The 24065-nt window shown below is 36.3% G+C and overlaps 1 protein-coding gene across 3 annotated transcripts in view; it reads right to left on the bottom strand.

The window, feature by feature from the left end:
- EEPD1 (endonuclease/exonuclease/phosphatase family domain containing 1) overlaps positions 1-21862 on the bottom strand; it is a 38728-nt gene extending 16866 nt beyond the window's left edge. For 2 of the 3 annotated variants that reach the window (XM_015811763.1, XM_015811765.1), the window contains exon 1: positions 19865-21024. In XM_015811763.1, coding sequence (XP_015667249.1) covers positions 19865-20715 — 851 coding nt within the window. In that variant the 5' untranslated portion in view covers positions 20716-21024. Of the gene's footprint in view, positions 1-19864; positions 21025-21840 lie in introns of those variants that run through there. The other variant, XM_015811764.1, reaches the window with a different exon arrangement.
- Positions 21863-24065: the final 2203 nt, after the last annotated feature.

Raw genomic sequence — 24065 nt, 5'->3', positions numbered from 1 at the left:
GAAATTCTGTATCACATCCTTATCAGAAAGTGTCAGTCATATTTTAGTTTAGCAATAAAAAAACTGCTCATGTTTTTTTACAAATTTTATTTCATATAGTGCTAGATAATTGATTCAAACCATGACTGACTGTCCAATTTTTTATTGTCTCCCACCCTCCAGGTAAATGCATTTAAAAAAATATTTAGGGTTTTTTTTTCTGTAGTTTGAATTATCAAACTAATAAAATACTATTTTTCCACTTTGTACTGGTTAATTCTTCGTAATATTTAGAAGAAAGGAGCACTCATTATTGACTCAAGCGGTTAACAGTAACTGGAAAAAATAATGGAACTAAGAATTTCCTCCCCCTAGAATGAGCTAATGTGCCTAGTCTTAATTCTGCTACCAAGGTAGTAGATGGTTGGGTTTACCCCTCATGTCCAGCTTGGTGTGTTTTACTTGGAGTTTGTTATGACAATCAATATTGGTTGGGTTTATACAATATTCTAAACAATAAGCCATTATTTATAAACCTTAGTGGCTAAATTCACACAAATTATCAAGCCTTAAACAAAAAAAATAGTATGGCATTGTAGAACGCATCAATCCAGTTAATATGTACAATCACTTGTAGCTTCTCTAAACTGATTTTTTTTCCTAGTAAGAAAATTTTGCTTTGGGTGAAATATTTGTATTTAATTTATTTTAAATCTTTATCTACTGGGGGGTAGACATTTAAACTACTGATCTAAAAATCATAAAAATAATTCTTGGCTTATAATTTCCAAAAATAGAACATTATTGCTTTGCAAATGAGTAAAATATGTTGCTTAGCTTTTTTTCTTTGTTTTACTTTTTCTTTCATGGGTCATGAAAGATGTTTCTGAAATACCTTTCTGTGATAATAATGTATGGCTCCAATGGAAGACTAAGGCAGTCCTGAATTAAAAGGCATGGTTTAGGGGGTATGGGTAGAGACATGCATTTCTTTAAAGCAATGGCTGGCAATTTCCCATCACATAATATATAGCTAAAGATAAAATCAAGGGATTGTGATAAAAATGTAGGGATAAGCAAGGATTGGTTATGAGCTATTATCATCTGTACAGTTTAGCTTTATCTGCTTATCAAACAGTTTTAAATCCTAGAAATAATCAAGTATTATTTAAAGTTGCCTGAATCTCTGCTTCTGCAAAACATCTCAGCTAAATCTACTTAGCTTTTTCAGTTAGAAAATTTACATTGCTTGTTAATTCTTTATAGTTACATGCTCCCTGACCAACTCTGATCCACTTGTAAATGAGACATTCAGCCATCATTTTTCTAGGTCACTACCAGCTGGATCCTCCTTTGTATGAAAGCTAAAGGCAGCACATATCAGAATTGCTTCACATTTCTTCAGTGAAATTGTTCCGCTGCAGGGCACAATAATATAATGGTACAATAATAGATTTGCTGTCACGGCATTAGGGTACAACACATCTTATAGTTTCAGCTGACTGCTGTTTACAAATGGTTCTATAGGGAATAAATAGAGGTGTATATAAACAGAGAATATGATGAAAAGTAAAATTATTCCTCCATATATTAAATTCTCTTTACTTCTCCAAAGTCTTGAACCCTGCACAAGCTCATCCAACAAACAGAGAAAACTGTGGAGAGTGGGTCTGCTTGTTTCATGTTGTCATGGTAGGAACAGGAGATTATCATTCTCCCAAAGTTTACAGCAAACTAGACTGGCAGTAACTAACTACTATATACTATGCAACTTACTTTGTGGTTGAAGAGGCTGAAAGGCATTTCCTCTAAGTCAGTTCCCCAAGTAAGAGAATTTTTTAAATCATTTGAATCACATTAGTCACATAATGAAGAAAGGCAAAGTTCAAAAGAAAATGCCAGCGGTTCAATCAGATGATTTTTTGGTGTGGCAGTATGGAGTAGTTTGTTTTAGCCATCAACTGTTGTTCTTTTCTTTTTATGAAGAAGTGGATAATACTATAATACATATTAATCCTTAGATGTGACAGTAGTGATAATTTGACCGGATTTTGCTCTTTCTACTATACAGTATGCCAGTCTTGCTACCAAACTAAAGACTAAAATTCAAGTGCTTTTGAGCTGAAAAAGTAAGAAACAGCTTTAATTCTAATTCATAAAAATAATTAAACTTTCCCCAAAGTCTTTTTTTTTTGTGCCTTTAAGTCAGTTCTTCTCCTGGTGGACTGCATGGTCAAATAATATTTTCTTTCTCTAGGATTTTTTTAAAACTTCCAAATCTGAGTTGAGAATGAACGACCCAAAGTCATCCATCTGGCTTTCATGTCTAACCAGGACTAGAATTTAGGTCTTCCTCCTCCTAATCCATCAGTACACCACAATGACACTACACCACAATGACTCTCTCTCAAAGTCTATAAGGCAGGGGAGAATGTTTTCTATAAGTTGTGTTCTCCTTTCTTTCAAGATTAGATTGGAACATTCAACTTTAAGGAGCCACTTCTATATTAATGATAACAGATCAAAACTAGATTGATAGCAGGCCAAATCTCAGCTGGCTATTGTATTGAGATTTTAAATTTCAGTCACACACTTAGAATGCATTAATCATTTCTTTATATTGCTTTTGCTTTCTTTCTGTATTTTGGCTTTGTTCTCTTTTTTTAACTTTTCCCTTTTTATATTAGTTATTAATTTATAATAGTTTTTTTATCTTGTTAGTGTAACAAAAATCTAATAACTTATTTAAAAAAAATTACAGACTAAAAACAAGTCATTTCCTTTTTCATACATTTCTCTGTAGCAAAGTCGTCTCTGGCAGAGATTAGTTAGTTTTGCCACTATATCAAATCTATCTCAAGTTAGACAACACATTATAATATGTATAAAAGTCTGATATAATATTACTACTCTCAATGATACTATTTATGATTCATTCAATTCTCCCTTTAACTATAGTATTTATCTCTGTAAAAAAGAAAAGCATTCTTGTGACTGTTTCCAACTATCCTGATTAGATAAACAATCAGAATGAGAATTATAGGATAAATGATACATGACCTTTGACTGTTAGGTGTTTTCTGGACCAATAAAATCTATTGTGTGAGGGCTGAAGTAAAACAGGAGACTAAAATAAAACTGAATTGTTTAACACATAATAACACTGGCAATTCAGCAAGTTTCTATTTCCTTAAAGGAATCAGAACCAAGCAACAGAAAAGAACATCATAGCAACTAAAAACAACAAGTATCTAATCTGAGATATAAAGGGAGTTTCTCATAACAGTCTTGAGACAAGACAGCATCCCATCTACTTCTAAAGTCCATCTCAGTTTCACTTAACGAGGTGCTACTTTACTGGGTGAATACAAATATCTTGGCAATCAACTTTTCCTATTTTCCTATTTCATTATGATTTTCTTGTTTCATTGCCAAAAGGTGGGAGATTGAAGTTTTTATATTCTTTGCCAACCAAATATAATGTAAAATAAAAACCATTCCAAATGTAGAAAAATAATACACATATTATCCAAAACTTTGTGGGAATGCAATTGTTCCCTGAACATAGCATGTAGGAGCCCTATCCAAATTATGACCCAAAATTTCAAATGATCAAAATCAAACTTTTTAAAAAAAAAAAAAATTCTGGGCAATGCAACTTACCAGTAAAAATAAAACAATAGCCACACTTGTTGCACCACTGTCTATAATGGACAAAACAGTGGGGAAATTAACATGGGATCCAGACAGAGGATTAAATGGACATTTTGTTCCGAGACCAGTCAGCATGTAAAAAAAATGGAATGTCAACATGCTTAGTGGACAGGGAGTATTCTGTAAAAGGCAAGGAGAGCAACATTCAAATATATAACTCTTCTTTCGGGAAATATTAAAATCCATGAAACCTTTATTTCTAAAGCTGTTAATGTAATAATATGTTATTGAACACATGATATGTAATTAGATGGCAGGTTCGGAAAATGATGCATTCATGGAGCACCCAGTAAGACAGCAAAATATTCTTAATACCAGCTTGTCATATGCTAATATGACTGAGTTCCTTCTTCACATGCACAATTTATCAGCTTCCCATTAAAATTATGGGCTAACATGTGATAACATTGACTAAGTGCATGCTTACACACTAATCATATGTACATTCAGACTGTTTTCATACATTATATAACTCAGTGGTGGGATTCAAATATGTGAACAACCGGTTCTCTGTGTGGATGCCGCTTCTGGAAGTCCATTCTGGGCCTGGGCAACAAAAAATTAGCTACCGGTTTTGCTGAAGTGGGGTGAACCGGCTGAATCCCACCACTGATATAACTGCTATAAAGAGTTATTTATGGACTTTAATCTCATTTTCTTTACCTCATTTATGTGAGATCTTAAATCTTTGTGAAACAAAATGATGGGTTCTTCTATGAAAACCTTGTTTTCCATCATTTGATGCTATAGAACCTCTCAATTTCAAGGGTAAAATCTTATTTGTAGATAAATCTACCTTCTTAGCAGAAATCATTTATTATAAAGATACTAAATTGAAATTCCCCACTAATCTAAATTTTGATTAACAAGCTGGAGAAACACTACAGACTTGAAAACAAACAAATAATAGTGCTCAATGCAACATATGAGTCTCTTTATTCCTTTTTATGTTGCCCTGCTCATATTTTGTAATAGAATGAACTTTAATGAGAGTGAGCCTTTTGAACTCAAGTAACTCAGCCATAGGCAAAAAGCCAAGCAGACATTTCAGAGGTTACTAGCATTCAGTGTATAAGAATAGCAACGTTTGTTTTGTTCAAAATTTGAAAAAATACAAATTGCTGAGATTAAAATTCTTCAATAGAAAAGTATCTTCAGTTACTAACTGAATTGGTTCTTAGTAACATTTAACATTAAAATACCTTTGACAGCAAGCTATGCCTTGCAACCTATTTAATTCAGAATAAAACTCATTTTCAACCAACTAAGATGGCTCTAGGAGAAGAAGGCTACAGCAAACCACTTCTGCAAATATTGCTAAGAAAATTGCAGCAAATATCAGGACTGATTCAAAGGTCCCATAAAATGTAAAATATTTTTATACTGAAAAATATGAAAAAGATTATCATAAAAGGCCAGCCCAGCACAATATCACTGAAAAAGAAAAACAAGAAATCCAAGAAGAAACCAGCATGGTTGCACAAAAATCTCTCTGATAAACTGAAAGACAAAAAGGATAGTACAAAAAATGGAAAGAGGGACACATAACTCAGGCAGAATACCAGCATATAGCCTGAATCTGCAAAGATGAAATCAGGAAAGCAAAGGCTCAGAATGAACAAAGACTTACAACAAAAGTCAAAGATAATAATAAAAAAGTTTCTTTCAACATACAAATAACAAGAAAAACGTCAAGGAAACAGTTGGTCCACTAAAGAGAGAAGATGACAAGGAAGTAACAGGCAGTAGAGCTGCTTAAATCATAGTTTGCATCAGACTTCATGCAAAAAGAAACTATAGAACAACCTACCAAAAACCTAGCTGTAAAAAACAGACTAGATATAAAAATTAAAATAAATAAGAAAATGGTTAGAAAACAACTATCTGATCTTGATGTATATAAATCACTGAGACCTGATGGTTTACATCCCAGAGTTCTGAAGGAACTGGCAGATGTTATCTCAGAATCATTGTATCATATCTTTAAAAAATCCTGGAACACCAGGGAATTACCTGAGGATTGGAAAAAATCTGTTCCCACCTTCAAAAAAAAAAGGGGGGGGGGGAACAGAGCCAGGAAAATACAGACCAATCAGCCTAACATCAATACATGGGAAGATATTGGAAAAGATAATCAAAAAACAGATCTGCGAACATCTAGAAACTAAGTTATAATTAAAAGTCAACACAGGTTTGTTAAAACTATTTTATTCTTTGACAATGTGCCTAAATTAGTAGACCAGCGAATGTTGTGGACGTAATATACAGTACTTAGACTTCAGTAAGGCATTCAGCAAAGTAGACCACAACCTACTGCTTGGTAAGCTAGAAAAAAGTGGGATAGATAACATTACCACCAGATGGATTTGAAACTGGCTGATAAACCGTACTCAATGAGTAGTCTTTAATGATACTACATCTACATGGAGGGTAAGTAACCATCTTAGGCCCAGTATTCTTCAATATCTTCATAAATGACTTAGATGAGGGAATAAAAGGGGAACTTATCAAATTTGCAGATGATACTAAGCTGGCCAATCTAGCCAACACCCTAGATAATAGGCTCAAGATCCAGATGGATCTCAACAGACTTGAACACTGGGCCCGATCTAACAAAATGAAATTCAACGTAGAGTGTAAAATCTTACACTTAGGCAAGAAAAGCCAAAAGTACATGTACAGATTATGTGAAACCTGGCTTAAAAGCACCAACTGTGAAAGGAATCTTGGAGTCCTAGTGGACAATCAATTAAATATGAGCCAGCAGTTTGTGGCAGCAGCCAAAAGAGCCAATGCAATTTAGGATTGCATTGCAGTTCCTGTAACCATTATTCTAGAGCAGGGGTCTTCAAACTTGGCCCTTTTATGACTTGTGAACGTCAACTCCCAGAATTTCTCAGCCAGCATGCCTGGCTGAGAAATTCTGGGAGTTGAAGTCCACAAGTCATAAAAGGGCCAAGTTTGAAGACCCCTGTTCTAGAGTCTCAATATCTTTTTTATAGTGTGGAGACCAGTATTCTAGGCGTGGTCTTACTAAGGCTTTATCGAGTGGTATTAACTACCTCATGTGATCTTAATTCAATCTCTCTGTTAATGCAATTAAAACATGTTGAATTCTAGAAAGAGTGCAGAGAGGAACAACAAAGATGATTAGGGGACAGGAGGCTAAAAATATGGTTACAGGAACTGGGCATGGCTAATCTAGTGAAGAGAAGGACTAGGGGAGACATGATAGTAATGTTCCCATATTTGAAGGGCTGTCTCAGAGAAGAGGGGGACAATCTATTTTTCAAAGCATCTGAAGGCCAGATAAGGAATAAGGGATGGAAACTGATCAAGGAGAGATTCAACCTAGAAATAAGGAAAAAGTTTCTAACAGTGAGAACAATCAACCAATGGAACACCTTGCCTTCAGAAGCTGTGGGTTCTTCATCACTGGAGCTTTCAAGAAGAGACTGGACAGTCATTTGTCAGAAATGGTATAGGGTCTCCTGCTTGAGCAAGGGATTGGACTAGATTACCTACAAGGTCCCTTCCAACTCTATTATTCTGTATAAAGTTAAATCACTGGGGAAAGTAATGCTTAGTACTAATTTCCTTGCTGTAATTTAAGAGACATGTGATGTGGGCTTGGTAATAGTGGATAAAGTTGCACTCTGTTGATGTCAAACTCTCAAACAGGAAGAACTAGTATTGGATTTAAAGTGGCAGGGATATTTTTTTTAAAAAAGACAAACAAAAGGGAAAGTGTTCTCCTGGTTAATTAGAAATTTCTTTAGCAGTTAGATCAGGATTTCTAAATTTGGAAAAGCATACTAAGAAAGGAAAATAACAACATAACAGCATGACATTTGAGTTATATGTTAGTATTGTTTGGATTATACTGTAAATATAGCAGTTACATCACACTCTATAAGCCTTCTGGGTTATCAGATCAAGAAGATTTTGCAAGCTGGAAATTAGAAGATATTCATATATAAAGTTAGCAAAATGTATATATTTCAACAGGCAGGTTCTATTTGTTATTAACTTTGGATTTATGCCAAGGCTGATATAACTTTCTAGTTTCTCCATCAAGGGCGAGGTATATGACAAATACAGTTAAGAACAAAAGGCCAGTTCTCTTTCTTTCTCTGGTTCCTTATGGCATTTATTTTTTTTACTAGAGGTAACTATTCAAAATAAACAGCTTTATCTGTCTCTCATTATTATAGTCCCTGCAGTGCCCAACGTAATGGAAAGTACCGTAGAAAGGTTAGTGGGCCTGAATTCTGATATTTATTACTTCTGTTATATTGTAGTCTAAGAGTTTAATTTAATAACCAGCCATTGTCATTACAAGAAAATGTTTTCCAAATGATCTACGAGGCGCACATTCATCCAAATTTTATTAGCATGCATTGCACCACTACATAAAGATGGATGAAAAGAGTAAAGGCTCCAGTAAATGCCTGGAGACACAGAAGCTATTAAAAGTCCATCTAATATTTATACATTGTCAGAAACCATACAATTACTATAGGAGTTCCACTGAGATCACTTTATCATATGTATCAAGCCATTTTAGGTTGGCCAAAAAGAAACAAGGCTAAGACAGAAAAAAAGGGTTGAGAACAATCCCAGTTCACCTAGATTTAGATCACCCTTCCATAAAGCAGCTCCTACAGATGCATTGTTGCCCCTGGAAACAATATAATATTACTTTACTGGGGTATCTACTTCCTGCTCCTTTTCTTTGATTTTATTTTAATTTTTTTTGGGGGGGAGAGTCAGAACATGAAGAATATTATGGTAGCTGCACAATTAGAGCTAGAGGAGAGAAGGGGAATTTGAAAGGAGCTGGTGCAAAATTAGAGGATAAACCCTTTCTCTTAACAGAGGCAAATCAAGATTCTGTGTGAATTAAGTCTCTGTGGAATTGAAGAAATTAGGCAAGAGTCAAACCTGTATTTGCATCACTGGAAGACCAGAAAGACCAAGTTAGAAACAGATTCATATGAGAAAAAATCTCTTGTCATCGCTAAAAGTCAACAATCCAGAAAGTGGTAAAGTCAGAATACAGTTTGGTCTGGTTTTGGCTTAATAAAATAAACCACCTTACTATAGCTCACTCAACAAACTATGATTAAAAGTTCTTGGCCAAGTGTGATGTGGGAACCCAGTCAATTCTTATTTACTCCTATTCTTATTTACTCTTTATTTGATGGTATTGTCTGTAATTAACAGCAATGACATGGAAGAACGTAACTGTCAGCCCTACACTATCAAGAAACTGCTGACAACTCCTAAAAACAATCCCTTTTCAAAAGACAGTAGATGGACACCATGCACAACACAGAATGGAGATAAAATCAAAAACCATTTCTACTAAAAGTGTCTTTGTTGTGGAAATAGTGTCAAACCATCCAACTCATCACATAAATATATATTAGAACTATTTTATTGCAGAATTTTCAATTTTCCAGTAATTTCTTTAGTTATATTCAGATATCTGTATATTTAGTATACCTGAGACTTATCACAAAATTAGTTTCATTTTCAGCAGAATTTTTTTTTTATGAAATTTGGAAAAAAGATCAATCTGCCAACAGAGGAAATCTTAAGAAACAGATTCTTCCTAATATTTGGTTTAAAAACAATATTTTATTGTTGCAATATTCAGATACAAATATTGTCTTAAGATTTATGTTGTTATAAATAAACAACCAAGCAAACAAAATTATAACTGATTGAGTACATCCAAACATTCAACCATAACCTTTGCACGACATTATTTTAGTTTCTTACTACTCTAGTCTTCAAATGCTACATGAGATTTTCACTTTGCACCCATACCAAAATATTCTACGCTATCTGCAAGTCAAGAATACATTTTTGTAGCAAATAGCTTTTAAAAATAAAATTGATTTGTAAATGCTAAAAATGGACCAATGTGTACTTCTGAAATATGCGTTGAGATAAGCATCTGTATTTAGAATCTAACAAATTACAGTCAATTGTTTGCTATTTTTCTGAGCAAATGAAATTGTCTTAAACTGAAATCATTAGTCTACTGAAATTATTATAAATGTATTCACCTAGTTCTCATAGTTTTCAAATACATATCTTTGCCAAATTTGCTTAGGAACTGATTGAATCTTATGTATGAGAAGCATAACTGTCATAGAAGCATTGCTAAAAAGCAATGACATCAGCATCATAATTTGCAAAATATAATTTGGTCAGGGATCCTTGGTGCTCTCTGAGCTTGCTTGTTTTCTTGCAGACGTTTCAATACCCAAACTAGGTAACATCATCAGTGCTAATAAGGAGTACAGTGTACTGTCAGTTTATATTCTAGTGGCTTGCCTGTCAGTGTTGGGGGAGGTAGTCTTGGAGATTCTTTGGTTGGGCTAACTCGGGGCTACAAATATTCTCCTTTATAATTTGCATTATTTATGCCATCAATTCTTTTCCTCTGGATTTCCATGGCTACTAAACTAGAGTTGAAAACATTGTTTGTTTACAATGATATACAATGATATCAAGGCAAATTAACAATGATAATAATCTCTCCTCTATGGAAATAGCTAAATAAGGTTAAGTAATCTAGGGAAAAGCAATTTCAGAGAATTAGGCAGCATTGAGCCATTCTTCTAATACTTAGCCAACAATGACAGAGATCTTTTGACTAATCTAATAAAGCCACTATTTTTTTGTTAATATGGTACCAATATGAGACTGGTTATATTGTGGATTATTAAAACAGCAAGTGCCTGTTCTGAGAATATGCCATATGACAATAGTAGCCCTGGACACAGAGAAAAAGAAGGAAAGCCCCTGAAAAGGGGAGGGAGCTGACATAGATTTTCTACATTGTTGCTGACAAAGCTTGCTGATGTAGTTTGATCACAGCAGCGGCATGGGAAGCCAGCTAGCAAAACAGGCTGGATGCCTTGTACTCATCTGAATAGCAAGAAACCATGTTTGTTAAATAAAGCTTTTCTCAATTACCTTCAGCAATCTGGAAAAGGTGTCTGGATGATCTCATAGCAACTGACATATCATCTCCTAGTGCAATACCCTTCTGTAAGTCTCCAACATATATGTTCATGCTTTATAATATTGCAATTGGCAGGCTAGTATGCAAAAGTTTCAGCTTTCCTGTTTATAATTCAGGTAGTTTACAGTCCATCTCTGTAAAAATATATATGATAAAACAAAGGTATAGAATATATTTTACAAACAAAGATAACTGGCCTTTTTTTCAGAGTTCAAAGTAAATGATCCTTTATCTTGAGCAGTCTTCCCCACTTTGATTCTCTCCAAACCCTTCAGCACTAGAACTGCTAGAATTCCTAGCCAGTGTATGGGTAACATACAAACTAGAAAATCTGATTGTTGCCATCCCAATATATCTGAGAATCATGGCCCAATTTAACTTTCTTAAAAAAAAAATAGCTAGCATTCAATAGCCATAACAATAGGCAATTTCTATATGCATGATGATAAACAACTAAGCAAACATACTAAGCTTGCACATATACCAGCCTGACTTTAACACATTAATTAATTAGGAATTACTGTGGGAACTGTCTTGAAAAGACCAAACAGAGGCATGGAGAGAGCAAAACAATATATGTATTCTGAAACCACGGATATGTGAGGAAAGAGAATCTGAAGACCTTACAATAGCAATATTTTAAAATGACCAGTTGCAGGTTTAATAGACTTATGTTTTTTCCTTCAAGAAAAACTTTCAATTTATTTACATAAATAGTACAACTGACAGAAACATCTACAGTATTAAATAACTTCTGGGGCACGACTGATAGATTATTTTTTTTAGTCCAAGGGCTACTCATTAAGTCATCAATTCCCCATCTTTTGAGTAATAACAGTCAGAAAGTAAGTCCTTTTTGGAGCCTCTTTGGAGGACATTAGAAAAACTTTGAAAACTGCCTACTTGGAATCTCATAAAATGAAATAGGATCAATTTTTGAATATATGAGATTTTAATGATATAGTATATCGCAATCTTAGGGATTTACATGGAAATTAGACTCTATTATTTCATTTAGACCAGGGGTGTCAAACTGCCGGCCCAAGGGCCGGATGCATCATGCTGAAACTGTGCTCACCCCACTGCCGGGAATGAAAAAAAAGTCGTGATATGTCGTGACACGTCATGTGACATTGTGAGTTTGACACCCCTGATTTAGACATATTTTTGAATAACCCTGAAAATAATTATTCTATAACACAATTAATACTGGGAATAAACACGAGGTTGTTCCACTGGTTAATTGTCCTCACTGTCAGGAAGTTTCTCCTGTCCATCTTGAAATTCATCTTGTTGATTACTTTGACTTCATCCTGAATCCTGACCAACTTGTCCTCTAAGATGATTGTGGTCCTAGCAATGTTATGACATCTGTCAAAATGGAAATTACTCAAGTCATTTATAAATATGCTAAAGAGCATAAGGCCTGGAATTGAGGTTCTGGTATGTTATTCAAGATTTTATTCCAGCTTGATACCATTTATTACTGATGTATGCTTATGCAGTATTGTTCAAGCAACTCTGTATCCATGTAATGGTAGCCAATCCAACTGACATTTTCTATATTTAAATATTATAGAAGACTTTGTTGTGTTCTTTGTTGAAGTCAAGGTACTGTACTCAGTGTCCTCTGCTTTCTAATGGTCAATTAAATTGATCACAGCATCAAAAATAGAGACCAGATTGGTTTGGCACAATTTATTCTAGATAAATATTTACAGGCTGTTGTCAAGGACTGCATTATTTTTAAATGCTTCCAAATCAATGGTTTAATAATCAATTCCAGAGTTTTCTCATTATTAATGTAAATTCAGACTAAGATGTGGAAACTTACCAGTTCTTCAGAACTTTTCAACAAGCAAGTAGTTAGAGGGGATAAGATAGAAGCAAGATAATCTCCAAAATAGGTTAGATGTTTTAACTCATGAAGATTAAAATCAGTTCAAAGATGAAATTCATGAGATAATGCAGTCTCTGTTAAGTGTTGTTGGTATTCGATTAGCCCTATTCTTGAGGAAGCTATATCTGAAATTGCAAAGATCATAGTCCCAGTCTATCCCTTGCTACCTACTGTATGATTCACATGCAGGCATGTTTGTGCAGCAGAGAACAAAAAACAATTTTCAATAATTACATTTACTAATAATACTTTTTAAGTTGAAACTGACTTCTCACTGACTCTTACATCCACCTCAGTTCTAGCAATAATTACTGATACATTGCAATTAATGTTCAATATCTTTAATATGACTTTGAGACTGATTCAGGCATTAAACATGAATATCTTATCTAAGATTATATAACAGACACTGGGGCCTTTTACATTCAATTACTGAACTTATTCAGATGAGACCATTTTGAAAAACATGCTGAGAAACAATGTCCAAAGGAAGATTCAACCAGGCTTACCTGAATATAAGCAGGACTTTCTACATGATCAAGGATCCTGAATGTTGCCATATTTCATAATCAGACATTTCCTTGGTATCAGTATCTTCATCTCTTTACTGGCCCATTTATCCTGGCCACTATTATGAATTTCCAAAGACTAAGCACTAGCTTTGAAATAGGTTCTGGAGATATGCCATAAGAAGATCTGACTCAAATTAAGGAAGAAAACCAGGACTAAGAACACTTGGGACTCAGGAGAAAAGGAGAATCCTGTTTGCTCCACCAACTCAATTTTTCTATCTTTGATCTGAATCCTGCCAAATTCAGGAGTAAAGATTAAGATATTTCAAAATCTTATGACAGCAGTATTTAGACTATGTCAGTTATAAATACATCAAGGATATCCAACAAATAATGTCTTTTCCTCTCTCCTTCTTTCTCATTCCCACCTTTTCTATCTCACATACATATATACTCTCTCATTTTCATTATCATTTTCATTCTCATTTTCCATTGCCTTTTTTTGGTGTTTGTTTTTTAAAAGCCAGTCTGGTGTCTTATAAAAGAAAGACTGTCTTGACCATAACAAAATACATTCATTGCTTAAGAATTTTCCCCTTATAGGAAAATTGTTTTAGGAAGAGAAAAAAAGGGGCATATATTGTAAAAAACAAAAAGGGAACCTTTCTTGCTAATTCACAACCACATGACTTCTATATCATGTACAACACAATGTAATACACAAGTCCTACTAAATTAAAGTCAATTATGCATATAGTTGCATCATATCTGTTGTATGCCTGTAAGTATATCAATATTTTAATCACTACTCAAGCATGAATAAATAGCATTTTGCATGGAATGCAATCTGATAAGGACTACCATTACATGCTAACTGGGTATTTAGTCCTTGTGATTAAGTCCAAATTTTAAACCTAACCCCAATCCCCCCCCTCCATGAATCTTAAATAAAAGGTATTGATTGCACTAGCATGTGACCAGAAAATATTCCTTAGCAGTCCTAGCCCAGTTTTCAAATAGTTGACTAACAGGCATCTTGTAAAAACATGATTTTTTTTTATATAGGCTAAAATGAAGCCCAAAATCCCTCTCTTTTAGACTTATTGTCAGCAGAATGCACTTGGAGTACATCTTTTAGACATGGAAGGGGTTCTACATACTGGTTTTAATATTAGATGAGGGCGAAAATAAGAATTGTTTATTGCATACTTTTTGTGCTCACCATCATTGTGTTAATAACCCGTGTTATTAAGCCTGTGTTTTTCCTGCTCTTTTATTACAGTTTGTCTTGGATGTACGCCAATGTATTATTAGAATAGGTACAAGAAAATATACACAGAGATAAAGGAAAAGATAAAGATAAAACAGACACACCTTGTTGCTCTGCCAAAGCAAGAAGAGTTTAAGCATGTAAAAATAAATCAGCTGAAGGACTAAATAATTCTGGCATAGCAGCAAAGTTACAACAGACCTATGGCTGTCCAGCAATGCTGAAAAAATGGTGAGAAAAGGAATTCTCTATGCTTTTTTCTATGAGCTTAGAATATTAGCTTTCTAACATTTACCACAGGAAAAAAAATCCATATTTACAGATATATTTGCAAAGGAAAGTGTGGAATGCAAGAGTAAACTATTAAGTTTCCTCCTATTTTCAGATACAGTGGGCTCTGACTTTTCTAAAAACATTTCCCTGAATGATAATGCAAATAATGGATTTTTTATTTTAGTCTTTTTAAAACAATGTTAAATCACTTTATTACGTGAAGATGTAGCTCTCTGGAGAAGGATCTAATGCTAAGAAAGGTAAAAGGAAAGGAAAGATGAGGATGGCCAATAGCAAGATGGACAGACATGGTTAAAGTAGCTATGGATATAGCACTGAAGACATGAAATACTAGGCTAGGGATAAATCATCATGGAGAAAAATCTACCTACTTGGTCACTAAGATCAACATTGATTTGATAGCACATAGTCAGGGTTATATAACAGACACTGGGCCTTTTACATTCAATTACTGAACTTATTCATATGAGACCATTTTGAAAAACATGCTGAGAAACAATGTCCAAAGGAAGATTCAACTATGCTTGCCTGAATATAAGCAGGACTTTTTACATGATCAAGGATCCTGAATGTTGCCATATTTCATAATCAGTCATTTCCTTTGTATATCTTCGTCTGCTTCATCTGCTGTGGAACAGGCTGCATTCCACTTAGAAGAAATAAACCTGCTATTTGAGGGTCCTCCTAGACTTATGGCTCTTGCCAAAAAGGAAGTGGAGTCCATGGCCAGGAGGTTCTCTACCTATTATAGGTAAGTAAGCCATCTGTGGAGTGGTAAGTCTAGCAACAATCACCCCCCCCATTCATTACTACAAAATGGGACCACTACTGCAATACATTCCACTTAGAGCTGACCACAAAAACTACTCAGAAACTTTAACTGCTGCAAACCTAACTCTTCTATCACTTCATAGATCAACTAAATCTTATTATCCTTTTTACTCCTTCCGCCCTTATTGAGATGATGAAGATGATGATGATTCTGTTGCTTTGCATGTACACTGAGAGCTTCTGCACCAGAGACAAATTCCTTGTGTCTAATCACACTTGGCCAAATAAATTTCTGTTCTGTTTCTGTTCTGTTCTATTCTATTTCTGTTGTTTAACAGTAATTGACGATTAAAGGTAGTGTTTTTTTTGTCATAGAATGCACCGGAACAGAGTTCCGGCACCTTTTTTTGACAGATTTTCCAAGTTTTAAAAGTAACCTTTGAAAATTTGATGTTTGGTCCACATGGATTTGAATCACCTTGTCAAGCATAGCAGGTCGGCAGCAAAATCATTAAAACGGTGCATGTGGGCTGCTTGTATGTCAAGTCCAATGCATGTGTACTTCGTCCGGCTGCTTGGCTTGGGGCACTGTTCAGCTTGTGATTGGTCATGTGGTCGTGCACTGAGTGCTTACTGTGGGCGATGACCATTATGTTTCGTTACACAACTGACATGTGTGGGTGTGTGTACAGTGATTGACTACATGCAAAAGATAAATAAATGATTAACAAGATGTGAGTTCCGGCACCTTTTTTCTTACAAAAAAAGCACTGATTAAAGGTAATGCACAAGCATCATTATTACAAAATTCTTGAATTTGTTGCTATTATTATTGCCATTGTTATTAATGTTACAGGTTTTAAAATTTGATTTTAGTTGTTCAGCATCTTTAGAATAGAATGGAATATGAAGCATATAAATGAAAAACAAATGAACTTGCTATTAAGCTAGATCAGCAACAGTAGGGCAGCCATCACTGGATATGAGATGGACGGCAAATAAATTTTATAAATAAATAAACAAATAAATAAATAAATAAATAGTTTCTTTTGCTTCTATGAAAATTTACAAAGCTATTTATGCGTCCTGCAAAATGCACATGTTTTGATTACATGTTAATGATGTTGCGAAAGAGAATTGCAGCAAAGGGTTCAGCTTCAAAAACACAAATTGCTCAACCCAGAGGCATTTGTCACTGTTCCATCATACTTGGAATTTGTAAAAAAATAAAAAAAACCCTGCAATATGGTACACTAAAGGCAGTTCAATCTCTGTACTGCTGACATATGAATAAGAACTACTGTATTTGCCAAGTTCATATTACCGAGCAAGTATAACCACAGCAAGCATACTTTATATATAAATATATGCAAACTATTGGTCCATTAAAGAATACTGCTACTCATATATTCCATAAAACTCTTTCTTCATATTTTTTCCAAATGGAAACTGGAACAGCAATAAGCTACAACCACCCTGAATTTTTGTAGCATTGAATCTGATAAACATTTTTAAAGACTAAGACAAATTATTTTAGCATTGTTAATAATCAAAGCAATGCCTGTCAGACTTGTTTCCCTTCCTGAGAATCATACTTTATTTAGCAATATTGATCATTCCAACTCTGATTTTTTTGTCCTAAAATAGGTGAACTAGAATGTGGCTAAGTGGATTTAAATTCTATTTGTGTAGATGCATCCTTAAGACTGACTTAAGCATGAATATGTATATATATCATGCACATCATTATTTGTGCTACAGACAATGGAATATGCTGACATTACAAGCAAATGTAATTGTATGTAGTTTTAACAGAGGGATAGAATCAAGATCACGTGAAGTGTTAATACCACTTTATAATACCTTAGGAAAGCCACACTTGGAATACTGCATCCAGTTTTAGTCACCCACAATATAAAAAGATGTTGAGCTTCTAGAATCTAGAAACAGTGCAGAGAAGAGCAACAAAGATGATCTGGGGACTGGAGGCTAAAACATATAAGGAACGGTTGCTGGAATTGGGTATGTCTAGTTTAATGAAGAGAACGACTGGGGTGACATGATAGCAGTGTTCCAATATCTCAGGGGTTGCCACAAAAAAGAGGGAGTCAAGCTATTCTCCAAAGCACCTGAAGCCAGGACAAGAAGCAATGGATGGAAACTAACCAAAAAGAGAAGTAACCTAGAATTAAGGAGAAATGTCCTGACAGTTAGAAGTTAGAACAATTAACCAGTGGAATAACTTGTCTCCAGAAGTTGTGAATGCTATAACACTGGAAGTTTTTAAGAAGCTATGGGACAACGATTTGTCTGAAATGATATAGGATTTCCTGTCTGAGCAGTGGGTTGGACTAGAAGATCTCCAAAGTCAGTTCCAACTCTGTTATTCTTTATTCTATATTCTTTTACATCAGCAAAATCACCTGGCTATGGTACTATGGAGTGCTAAAATGCAAACAAAAATGCTATTGCATAAGGTTTTTTATCTAGATCAAAAATACCTAAATGAGTGTATTCTTTGTAGAGGTTTCTCAAGGTAGTTATCATATTAAGTCCATCCTTAAATTTATCAAGATGAAGAAGCCTATAAACTTTGCACTCCACAATACATCTGTTATGTCATAACCCCTAATAACTCATATTCAAGCTGACTTTAGAACAGTGCTCCAGTCACACTAAAAGTCATAATCCATTTTAAGTGCTAAGGTGTGGTAGTATTTCAACCTCCTCTCATCTCCTCAAATACTATTGATCCAACCATGCCTCTTTGCAATAATAAAAGATGAAATAAAAATAATACAGGGAACTGAACTTCCAGGGACACTACAGTACTCTTTAAGATGGCCTTACCACATTTTGTTATTATATGCTACTACTGTAGGACAAAGTCATGCTGAGTCAACTTGGTTAATCTCAAAAAGTTAAACTAAGTCAGATTTGGCAAATATTTGATGGAATCTATCAGGAAATTCCAGGCATATAAATAGGACAGGACAGGACAGGACAGGACAGGACAGGACAGGACAGGAAAGGAAAGGAAAGGAAAGGAAAGGACAGGAAAGGAAAGGAAAGGGGAAAAGGAAAGGAAAAGGAAAAGGAAAAGAATCCCACTTCGATATTGTTGCCAAGAACAACTGCATTAACATATCTATGAAGTAGTCAGAATATGAGAGTTTTTGATTAGCAATTAAAATCAATATATAGAAAAATAAACCGGCTTTAAGTTTGTGGCACTCTGTTTCAAACTGCAATCTACAGATCAAAAATAAATACAACCTAAAAAATTAAGAAAGATAATCTGGAAAAGAGCCATTTAAAATACAAAGCGAAGGGAGGAAAATATAGAAATATGAACTACAATAGTCTGAATATCATCTAGAACTACCTACAATACTCTGGAATTTATGCCAGGAGCAATTAAAACTATCAAAAGCTACTCCTGTAAAATGCACAAAGAAATGGTCCTCTTTATCTACATATCTATTGCATTAGTGGGATATAGGTCCATTAAGCAATTCACTAAATAAAATCTTGCATATTTTCACAATTGTTTACATTATACCAACAGGTTGAAGGCCTTGGCTACATGATAAATTGACAGAGTTAATGTCTGGCTTTACACAGTAAGCCAAAACAAATATATTTGTTGTTTAGAACAAATTATTAATGTAGACAAAATGTCCTGAAGCAACTGTTTAGTGAGTTGTACATTACACAGTGGCTGTTTTAAACTTGAAACTTTTATATGTGGTTTACAGATTAAAAGGGATTGAATTCATCTCCTCATTTATATTTTGTTTGCTTAATCCAAGAATAGGCCATCTGAGCTCCAGGGCTACATATGTGCCCTGAACTCCAGAACCATGTCAGATCACAGTTGTTGAAAATTAACGGTATGATTTCCTATCACTTTGTTACCAAAACAATAAAACTATAGTGCCAGCCATAAAATCATCACCCAAGAAATATAATGACTTGGTAAATTCATAAGTAAGCCATGAATCATCACACTGAATTTTACTTTACTTTTTTGCCATTTATTCATGTCCGATTCATGACGTATACCTAACAGGTCACTGAAGTTTCTTGATGAAGTTTTTTTTAGAAGTGGTTTGCCATTGCCCCCTTCCTAGGGCTGAGAGAAAGTGACCGGCTCAAGGTTATTCAGCTGGCTTTGTGCCTAAAGAGGGATTAGAACTCACAGTCTCCCAATTTCTAACTTGATGCCAAACTGGCTTTTAGGCCCAATGAATAATATACAATAAAATTCTGGGCACTCTTTTGCTATTAGGATGGACATGTAGGATCTAAAGAAGCAGCAGAAGAGAAACAAACAAACAAACAAACAAACAAAATCAATATTTCTGGACCTTGTGTCATACCTGTTCTCCAACAGAGTCATGCAAACAACTTCTCGCACACCAGGATTGTTGGCTTTTTCAATAGAACAGTTTTGCAGATTCCAAGTAGCCACCCTCAGCACAGGTCGCCCATCCCGCACCCCACCAAACATTTCCACTGAGGGTCTTGTGGAGATCATCTGTGTTGGCCCTCCAGGAGGAAAATCCAAATCCTCACTCTGGAGGCTCAGGGATGTGGGGCTTGGGTGAGGCTTGACAATGAAATTAAGGCCACCATTAGTATTTGTGGAAGGGGGTCTTGACCGTTCTGCAAAGATTTGATGTCGGATTTTGTCCAGAAATGAAGAGTTGATACAGTCCATCTTGACCAAGTCCTCAATACTTTTAAAGGGCCCATGTTCTTTGCGGTATTCTACAATACTGTTGGCAATCTTTTCTGTGATACCACGGATGCTCATGAGCTGAGCAGAGGTGGCTGTGTTAATGTTGATTTTAGTAGCTGAAAGGTGATCCAGATTCTGGTCTTTTCTTAAAGAGCTGGGAGAGTGCTGTGCAGAATTTCCTTTGCTGCTCACACAGATCTCAAACTTCACCTGCTCCAGCTTGGCAGCCCCGACTCCACTCACCAAGGCCAAGTCTTCAACTTTCTTGAAGCCACCAATATACTCACGATATTCCACAATATTTTGGGCTACCATCCTGGTGACCCCAGGAAGAGTCATGAGCTCCTCCTCTGTGGCTGTGTTAATATTCAGCCTCTCCTGGTTCACAAGGATGTTGCTGAAATTGCATGCTGCGCTGAATTTACGGCTATGGCAAAGATCCGAAGGGTCTCGGGGAATGGAACGGTGGCAGCCAAGGTTACCCCCCATCGTTCTTTTATTTTGCAATGATCCCAAATCAAAGTGACTTGTTTTCCAGCTTAAACAGGACAAGCAACTTCCAGGCAGAGACGGCTTGCAAGGCCTTCAGGTTGAAATGACAGTTCTGCAGATAAGTTCTGAAGAAAAAGGACAAACGGCAAAGCGCCTTTCAGAAAACCCTGGCAACATCACGGGAGGGTGAGATAGTAAACACTACTTAAAATCAGAATTGCGAGGCTGGAGTAATCGCTGGCTTCCGAAGGTACTTCAGCAGCCAAGCCGTGGGGAAAGTTAAAAATACTCTAAACACACGCACACACAGCCACCGTCGCACGATGAAAGGCCAGCAACAAAAGCTGCGGGTCAATAAGCCTGCCTCCTTTTTTCCCCCTTCCCCCTTGAATGGAAGAGAACCTTTCTCGCCCCCCTTGTTTCCGCCGGGCAGGCGAAGCGTCCCACATTTGAAGGAACCGCACCTTCCACTCGACCGAGTCTCTCCAGAGCCTCTGCAGCGGTGCGGTCCTACAGGGGCATCTCGCCGGGAAGCATCCGAGCTCCGGGAAGCAACGCAGTTCCTTTTCTAGCAGCTCGTCGCCCCCGCCCCTCCTGTAGGGCTTTTCCTTTCCGATCTCCGCCAGTGGATTTCTCAACCTCGCCGCTTTTTGCAAAGCCAAGTAGGCGAGAGAAGAGGAAGAGGCTCAACACCTCGCCCGCCGCCCGCCTTGGGTTTTCGCAGTGCTCTTCCTCCGCAAGGTCGGCTGGTGTTTCTGCTTTCCTCCACTCTCACTCCGGCAATAGGCTTGTCTGCGATCGCCCTTGGAGGGATCGAAGCCGTCCTCCTCTTGCGGGCAAGGAGAATGCCCCAGACAACCAGCCTCCGGAGCCAGCAGCTATGCCACAGCCCGACTTGTTACACGCGCGAGTTGTTGAGCTTAGGGGCGGCGCGGGGGAGCAATGGCCGGGACCGCCTCAAAGCACAGCGGAGGCGGGGCCTCTGCGCTCGGGCTGAGATTGTCTGCGCTGTTGGCGCTGGACTAACTGGCTGCTAAAGCCGGCTGCAGAGGCTAAGAGTAGCCTTAGGCCGAACTTTGGAAGCTCAGTTGCCCCTTCCCGTCATTGCATAGACATACAAACCTTTGGCCTTGTGAGTCCAGGCTGCATCTGACTGACTGTCCCTCAAGAGTGCCTCATCCCTCTGGCCTCTGCACACGGCGTGACTTGCAGATTAAGTGGCCCTCTATGCTAGATATGCGAGCGCTTCCGTGCGCTCGTGGATGGAGGAGGATTTGACTGGCGGAGCCTCGATTTACAGGGACGACAGGAGATAGGGACTTCGACAGGTCAGGCACAGATAGAAACAGGAGGTTGTCACGTGCTTTTCCAGCTGATGCGTCCAAGAGCTTTTGGCATTTGGCAGGTTACTGAAGCTTCTTGGACTTGAAAGAGTTCTTCGGTGGTTAATCAGCTAATGCTGGTAATTCCGAAAGGTGCAACTGGTAAAAAAGAGTCTACAAACGGCTCGTCACTGCTCATACTGGAGAAAGATCCTGTTTTTTTCCGGAGGAGGTTTTACGGGGAGATTAGTCAAAAGTGTGTGTGTGGGAGGGAAGCGTTCAGATGTTTTCACCTTTCAGTTGTCAGGCCTTGGGGAAAACTGGGGAGGAGGGACTTCTGAAAGAAAGTGCCTCTTCTTTAGTGATTGTATGGCACTTGGGAAACTGCAGAGGTATCAAATATGCATAAAGCATGGAATAATAATTATATTAAATTTGTATGCTGGTTGACTCCCAACAGTTCTAAGGGACAATTCATAACAATCCACAAAGATATTATAATAAAATCAGTAACAAAGATAAAAGATGGTGGACTCCATGAAACAGAGGTCTCATTCTCACTCATTTTCACTCACAAAAGTCTGGGTGAATTGTTGCATTCCTTCATCTCTTTGTCCCAGAAGCAGCAATGCATTTTTTTTCTCTCTCTCTCTTCCCATCCCAACTACATAAAAACAACTGCAGTGGTAATAAAGCTACCCAAGAAAAGGTTAACTAGGAACTGATCACTAATATTAAAACCAATTGTGGTTTGGTTCATGGTGAAACCTTCCTTGGATGGCACAAAATGTAAATGGCAGTGTGGTGTGATGTGGTGAGACAGGATACTATTAGATGCCTCTGCCTCCACCTCCTACTTCATTAGATGATGGAGAAGATTGAAAGAGAGCTGTTAGATGGGGGGGAAATTAAAGGAAAAGTTTTTAAAAATTGCAGATCTTTCTTTATAATATTGTAGAAAACAGCCAATCAATGCTGTGTTTTTCCTCAGGTATACTGTAGATTTAATCACCCTTTTTCAGAGCTAAAAATGCCTGAAAAGAAAAAATCCATTTCAGTGAACAAAATAAGGCAATTTCATAGTGTGAGGCTATTCATTATTCCTGAATTCAAATTTTTGCTCAGTTCTGAAGCCCACTTAATATAACTCAAGGATTGACTTCATGCTAAGCCATAATTTAATTATAGTTTACTGAATAAAAGTTGTGAGTTGTGAGCTCACAAGATGCTAAGTCAAAAGATGCTATTTAAATTAACATGTTGTGTGGAACCAAGCTTAAATTTCAACCTAAAACATAGCATAGATTAGTTGTGAGAAGGAGGTGGGAGATTCTCAGGAATGCTGTCATAGGGCAGGAGCCCTGTAGTGGATTAGCAGGAGACATGATTAGGATGACGACTAGCATATTCAGGTAAACATCCAATTGGGGACAGGAATTTTTTTCTTTAATCATTTATTTGAATACTGGATTAACTGTGAATTGAATTAAATCCTGGAATGCAACACTTTGATAAAATTGCAACCTGTGACTTTGTACTTAGAAGGAAATGCCAGGCAGTGAGATGTTCAGATTGTTCCAAATATTAGTTATTTTGAGGTGCTTTCTGTTTCTTCTCAGAATATTTAAAGTTGAAGAACATAAGTTCATTATAAAAGTTCCTGTTCAGATCTATGCTAAAACAAAATAAAAATGCATTAAACAAATAAACTGTAACTTAATTTTGTGATAGAAGAAGTAAGTAAAGAAAACTTAAGCAGGAAAATGGATTAAAAGACCAAATTTATTTCACACCATCTTGCATTTTCAAGACCATGTTAGCTGAATCTTTGTATGAAGAAATTGGAAGGCAGTTCATTTTTAAACGATTCTGACATTTAACCAGTAAATTTGCATCCATCTATACTTGATTAGATAGTTTATACCAGTATTATACCAGTATTTTAAATTTGACATTTTCTCAATTTAGTAGACAAAACATTAGTCCAAATCTCATTAACTATGCCTCTATTCCTTACATACACAC

Source organism: Protobothrops mucrosquamatus, unplaced genomic scaffold (genome assembly GCF_001527695.2).
Source record: "Protobothrops mucrosquamatus isolate PMUCROS unplaced genomic scaffold, P.Mucros_1.0 scaffold48, whole genome shotgun sequence".
NCBI lineage: Eukaryota > Metazoa > Chordata > Lepidosauria > Squamata > Viperidae > Protobothrops > Protobothrops mucrosquamatus.
Note: the sequence above shows the minus strand (reverse complement) of the source record. Positions and strands in the feature narration are given on the sequence as shown.